The following is a 7,282-nucleotide window of genomic DNA, read 5'->3' as shown; positions in this document are numbered from 1 at the left end:
CGATTGCATCTTTGGAGAAGACCGGTGAGAATTTTTTTGATGGCGGCTATTGTGTGTTTAGGAGATTAGGGTAAGGTGATACGGTGTAATGTAATACGTATACAATGCGGTGATTACATGCTTAATATTATTGTACATCAGGTATTACCTATTGTACCTCTTAATTTTCAAGAAAGAAGCAATATGTTTAATAATATAGTAAATATATACCGAGTTCACTATAAACAATGCTCTAAAACCAATACGTCACACCCCCAAACCTAAACGGCGGAAACGTTCGGGAGCGGAGGACGTCATGTGTAGTATCACAACAATGCACAATAGTAATCAAAGTACAATATCCATTACATTCACAAAATATAACTTTACATCTGTGTTCAAATGATTGTATATTTGACACCAAAAAGTATAATTTACAAACATAATAATATAAAATTGTGTCTTCCTCAAAACTTGCTTATACCTGTTTAATGATTTCCTGAAAATACAAGTAGTTTTGAAAAAAGTGTCAACAATTAAGTTTGTGAGTTCATAAGTATGAAATGAAAATATTCTGTCATTTGTCTTTCTTAAATGTAAATATGTTCACCTAGAAAATCCTATATTTTTTGTTATATATGTACTTGTATTCCGAAATAGTATAGTTTTAAATGCCCATAAAACTATAAAAATATGTTTTATCTGTACTAGAATAGTATTCCACGTTTGTACTTGTGTGTAATTGTAATTAATGTATCCTAGTTTTAATTTATTTTAACTATACAAAGTTTCGCACTTATTCTTACACTATTTTATTCAATACCAAATTGTGAATTATCATAACCATGCTTGATGACCTAAGCCTCGCCTGAAACACAACGTTCTTTAGGCATAATAATAAGGTACAACAATTGTCACCCCAGTCATGACCTTTCATTTCCATCACCCATGGGTTATGTAACCTCCATGGAGTATCCATGGAGCATCCTATGGGTTTAACCCAACATGATTATCCATGGAGCTTTGGCCCACTATATAAGTTATGGATGATTTACACAATCAACCCATATATGTAATTAGTCTTCTTTTGATCACATAATTAATTCTTGATCAATACTAATTAAATATTATTATTGTTATTATTAATATATTAGAACTTGTAATATATTAATAACCATTAGTGTCTTATTTCTCTCATTTAGTCTATCCAAGTGCATGATGCCATGCAACCCAAATGGACCATGTCGGATCGGGTCAAGTACATACCAAATATAGTTATGGACTTAGACATTAATCCAACACTTCCATGCAAAACATACAATCACATATCATGTCAAATCACATAATGACTAATACATAATTCATAATCACATAATCACATAATGGTTTGGACTTCCTTAGACCCATGGTATGGTGAGAAGACTCACCTCGCATTGCTGAAGTCACGTGGATGAACTTCCAGCTACTGGTTGACATATTCCTTAACTGTCAATATCAAAACATCACCCAATTAATAATTGGGTTTGTAGCAACAAAATCATAGTAAAAAACTTAAAGAAAATATTGGACAAGAAGAAGGGAAGATGGAAGAAGAGCTTCCTTTCGTCCTATGGGCAGATAGGACTACTTCCAAAGTAGCCGTGGGCCACACCCCTACTATTTGGTGTTTGGAACAAAATTAGTGATCCCTACTGAATTAGTAATCTCGATGGCAAGATACTTGTTGCAAGACCAAGAGAATAACGACAGGATACTAGCACATGATCTTGACACTATTGATGAGCTTAGGGATCTTGCCGAAATACGTATTGCTGTCCATCAACAAAGAATCATCATGGCTTACGATAAGAATGTAAAGTTCAGAACGTTTCAAATAGGAGACTTGGTATTGAGGAAAACATTCAGAAACACTAAAGATCCCAGTGCAGGTAAATTAGCTCCCAAATGGGAAGGACCATATCTTATAGATGCTGAAGCAGGGAAAGGAGCATATTGGCTAGCAACACTCGAAGGAGATGTTCTACCAAGATCCTAGAATGTTATATACCTCAAATCATATTACATGTAACTAGGGTCGATTGATCCACAACAAAACTAAGGTACACATATTCTTTAACTTAAACTTTTCATAATTACTTTTTTCTCCTCGAATACATTACTAGCTTAAGCATCGGAGGGGCGTTAGCTAGACTAACGCCCACCCCTAGCTAAAATTTTCTATGCAAAACATCGTAAAACTAAGGATCTCCATAACCAATGATCCTGAAATTTAAGGATCCTCAAGGTTGAAGATCCCGAAACATAAGGATCTTGACACATGAAGATCTTAACATCTTAAAACTCCATTGTATTTAGCAGTGTAACCCCTAAACTACCATATACACGATCTAGAGATTGATAATCTCTCCTACGTTTTAGGGTACTTAATCCCCTCTAAGGTTTAAAGAGCTAATTACCTCTTTCACAAGAACTAAGGTTTATACACCTCGCTTGGACGCACGATATCTGACTATGGGATACAAATAAGGGGTTCATTTCACGATTCGGTTGCTTGTCAACCCTCTTATCTTTGAACATAAGTTGTGATCCTTAAGGTTTATAACATTTTCATGTTATCAAAAATTGGGATCCTACCCAGTGATTACTTAAGGTTTAAAGTATTCTCATGTTATCACACGTTGGGATCTTACCCTTGAAATTACTTAAGGTTTATAAAATTTTCATGTTGTCAAGAATTGGGATCTTACCCAAGAAATTACTTAAGATTCATAACATTTTCATGTGATGTAATGTTGGGATCTTACCCCAAAAATTAATTAAGGTTTATAACAATCACTAGTTGGGGTCCTCCCCAGTATATAACATTAACATGTTATCCATTGAACCTATAGTGTTACATAAGGATTTTGTCAAAGTCTATAACCTAAACAGGTTATCCTAAGAAGGAAAATCCCCCGTACGATCTTATTATTAAGGGTCCTCGTCCCTAAGGATCCTAATCAGAAAGGATCCTCATCAGTAAAGAACTTTATCATCAGAAGTTAACAACAATCCTAAGTTCTTTCCTAAGTTGAGACGTATCATTAGGAAATTCTAAGGTTGAAGAGCTCATGAAGCTTAAGGAAAAACTTGAAGAAAATCAGGTTCCATCTATCCTGATTCTTGTAAAACTCTAAGTAAAGTTTAAGGATCCTAAACTTTCTAGGATCCTAAACGAAAATCATTTGATTATCAAAATTCAAGTATACTAAAGATAATTCACTATCAGAATTCAAGTCTCAAGATTGTTTACATGAACCAGGGTTTCCGGGATCCTGATTATTTAAGGATCCTAATATCGTAACAGTTATGTAGAAAAATCAAGAGAAAGACATAAAAGGAAAACATAACCATATCCTTCAAAAAAGGGTTGTATATCAACCCAATCAAAAGGATAATTGTCTTACATCACTGATAAAAATAAAAACTACTTAAACTAAATTTTTGCAGGCCTAGACCTTAGGTTGGTTATCATCGGCCACGTCCTTCTTCTTCTCCCCCTCTCCCTAGTCAGCCGCATCATAGGGTCGTACTTGGCGGAAGTAGGCTTGCCAATCAATTTGGCTAATGCCTCGCTCCAACCTTCCATGTCTCAGGAACCTGCATTTTTAAGATCCTCCATAAGATGGGTCTTAGCCTCCTAAAACAGCCATTGTGGCACTGACCTTCGCATCGGAGATAACCTCATCCATCTCGTGTACCTGTTCCTCCTCTCTCTCGGTCTTCTTACTGAGCAGATCCATCCTCCTTAGAAGATCCTTGTTGGTCACCTTCCACATCTTCTCCTGTCCCTGAAGGGCTTGTTCAAAACTCTCCGCCCGAGTCCTTAGGGTCAGCAGAAACATGATAAGACACCTATGACAAAGACGAATTGAGTCAGCAAGAAACAAACTGAAAAATGAAACCAGAATGGAGTCAATACTTACAGCTTGGGGGAACAAGACCAACTTCTGGAGTGCTTCCTCAGCTCCAAGGTTCTCTAAAGATAAAATTGTGGACTCAACAGTTTTCATTTTCTAGGATCCCAGAGTCTTCACTGCTAAGTCAATAGTTGGTCTTTTAAGAGGAAGAGAAAATGAACTTTTCTCTTTCTTCACCAGCAGCTGGTCCTTTGACATGGTCGTAACGAGATCAGCAAGAGAAAAGTGAGCACTGGAGCGAGTGCCTTTGGATCCTATATATAGTAGAGGTATGTTAAGATCTTCACTGCAAATAGGAAAAAAACCAAGGATCCATAACTATCAACATAAGGTCAGTGGCAAAGGAGCTTTTCTGCGGGATCGTTTGATCGAATCAGAATGATCTTTTGACTTTAGGCAAAGCCAATAACCTCTTAATTTGCTCCTCGAAATCCTCAGCAATAGGAACAAGCTCCTTGAATTTGAGACTGCAAAGAAGCAAAAAAAAAAAAAAAAAGATGTGAATTCCAGGATCCTTATATTTATATTAAAGAATCCTACCCTTTTTGACCTAGGTATCCGACAGAAGATCCCCATTGGGAACATAGTCACACCTCACGAAAAGGTATCTCTCTTTCCAAGCTCCATCGTTGTGCTTGGTTTTCAGTACTAGAGGAGATATGTGGGTTTTGACCTTAAGGAGGAAACAAGAATTCCCAAAGTTTGTGAGATCATATACGCATGCCAATTCAGAAAGGCCTATGTTGAGGCCTTTTAACTGATTTACCTGGTCGACCCAATAAAGGATCCTCCAGATTATTGGCATGTCCTGGATATACGAAATCCTAGTTGTCTTGAAGAATTCAGAAACAATCCTGGGGAAGGGATATTTCAAACCCAAAGAGGAAGGGTACTTAGGAAAGCACACCCAAGTGGGAGAGACGAAGTTGGGCTGAAAGAGGGGATCAAAAGGTCTGAAAATAACTTCTGAGGGAAAGGCTCCATTGAGCCTTAGACTCAATATCATCATCCCCAAAAGAACATGTCTCCTTATAATAATGGATCCCTTGATCAACAAAATCATTGTCAGGGAGGGCTAAAGTACTTTTATGAGAGATAACCATTTTTCTAACCACACTGAAAGAAATCGAGACGTAAAAATAATTACCTTCTAATGAATCGTTGATGCTCGAAAAGTAATATAGGTAAAGAACGGAAGAACGAATAAGGGATTGAAGAACTAATAACTTCTATTTATACTGAACGTTTGAAGGTGATTTGACTGATAACAACTAGTAAACTATCTATTCGATTTCAAATTACCTTGCCATTAAGGGTTAAAACTGGAAATTACTCTCCTATCTCCTTTTATCTGTTGGGCTGAAGATTATTTTGAAGATTGCGTCTTTTGGGCTCGATAGCATAAGTTATTTTGTATTCCGGTTTGGGCCTGTCCAACCGAGAACCTTTTATGTTTTGTATATAAGTTTACGCTTGCATGCATATTAGGTTAACGTTTTTAGAGATCTACGAAATAGCGATTCATCTAGACGATAATAGGTTTCTTTAATCGTTCTTATAACCTTCCAATCATCTATAGTTGATGTTCTTAATAGAGCTCTTCTGAGGATTTTGTTTAATCATTCAACACGTTTGATTCCATCTTGACTTGTTCTTATTATTGCGTTCATACTGTTTTATGTTTATATACTTGTTCAAGATCTAATCGATCTTTGTAGATTAAAGGTTAGTTTAATCTCATCAATTGGTATCAGAGCAGGAGGCTGTGTAATCAATACGCATCTTTTCTGTGAAAAAGATTTCCATTAGGGTTTTTCCGCAATTATCAATATTTATTGAGCCGTCATCTCTTTATTGACGTATCTTGATATTTATTGTTTTGCCCTAATCTGCTTTATTACAAGTCTGATCTTTGAACAGGTTTTTACGATCATAATGGACGCGACGCAATCAAACCTTATTAATATTTCCAACAGCATCGGTTCAACGACAAAGATTCCAATCTTATACACCCATGACTATGAAGTATGGGCGCATCACTTTGAAGACTACGTGATTGGATCGGAGGATAATGGGTACCTAATATGGGAAGCCATCACCAATGGACCGTTTTCTCATTCTGCATCGTCCAGAATCATCAAGACACAAAAGGAGTACAATGATCTGCTAAAGGACGTGAAGGATATTGCACAAGATGAAAAGGATAAATTCCAGTGCAATATTAAGGCGTTAAGGTTGATCAGATTCGCCCTTCAGTCCGACACATTCAGGTTGGTCAGCTCATGCACGACGGCAAAGGAAGTTTGGGATAGACTTCGTGAACTGTACTCTACAGACGAGGATCTTGAACATTCTATTCAAACTTTGCTTTTATCTAAGTTTGGAGAATTCAGGAAAGGAGCCGAAGAAACGGTGACCCAGACGTTTGATCGTTTCAATCATCTTCTCAGCAAGATGATCAAACACGATATTGAAAGGAAGCTTATCGAACAAAAGGTTACTTTCTTGAACGGACTGAGGTCTGAATGGAGAGCAATAGTTTCCACAGTCAAAGCCCATGAGCAGTTTAAATCATATTCTTTGGCGAAACTGGTGGGTATTCTTAAGTCCCAAGAGAAGACTGTGGTGCAAGAAAAGAACGTCGTTTCTAGTCTTGGTTCGTTGGCCCTCCTATCTAAAAGTAAAGCTGTGATGGAGGATGAAGACCTCAACTTGGAAGAATATGATCTCATGTCTGAGGATTATGCCATGATGGTGTCCAATCCCAAGAGGTTCATAAAGAAGAGATTCCCCAGCAACAAAAATTGAAACTGGCAGGGGAGTTACAGCTCTGAAAAGGTGAACAATGAACCGAAGGCTGAGGAGCACAAGAAGGAACCGAAGGTGGATGACGATTCCGGAGTAAGCTGTTTCTACTGTGGTGGGAAAAACCACTATGCTAAGGACTGTGTCCTTAAGAAGATGGCTGAAAAGGATGATGGAAATGATGAGGAAGCTGTGTTGCAGAAAAGATTGGACGAGTTGAGAAAGAAGAAGTCTACCGCTAACCCTACTATTAATGCTCTCATTGTGCAGGGTTCGGTTAAAGATGACAAGTTTGGTAGCACGGAAGTTTGGTCTACCGACTCAGAAGACGATGAAGTAAGGAAGCCTACCCATGGAAAGGCTTATGTGGCTAAGGAGGAAAGCAGTGGAGGAAGATGCTTCATGGTGACTGACGTATCTCAAATGAGGGGATACAACACCGATGGAGGAAGCGATGGACCGAAGGTATAGGAGGACATGTGCTTTACGGCCAAACCACTTAGCCAGCAGTTCAATGAGCTCGATGAACTGATAAAGAA

The 7,282-nt window shown here is 37.7% G+C and overlaps 1 protein-coding gene across 1 annotated transcript; it reads left to right on the top strand.

The window, feature by feature from the left end:
- The first annotated feature begins 1,687 nt into the window (after positions 1-1,687).
- Positions 1,688-2,014, top strand: LOC145040556 (uncharacterized). Its single transcript, XM_078988471.1, has one exon. It carries the CDS (start codon positions 1,688-1,690, stop codon positions 2,012-2,014), a length of 327 nt encoding a protein of 108 aa, XP_078844597.1.
- The last annotated feature ends 5,268 nt before the right edge of the window (positions 2,015-7,282 follow it).

This window comes from Lactuca saligna, chromosome 4 (assembly GCF_052625555.1).
Source record: "Lactuca saligna cultivar CGN05327 chromosome 4, ASM5262555v1, whole genome shotgun sequence".
NCBI classification, from domain to species: Eukaryota; Viridiplantae; Streptophyta; class Magnoliopsida; order Asterales; family Asteraceae; genus Lactuca; species Lactuca saligna.
Note: the sequence above shows the minus strand (reverse complement) of the source record. Positions and strands in the feature narration are given on the sequence as shown.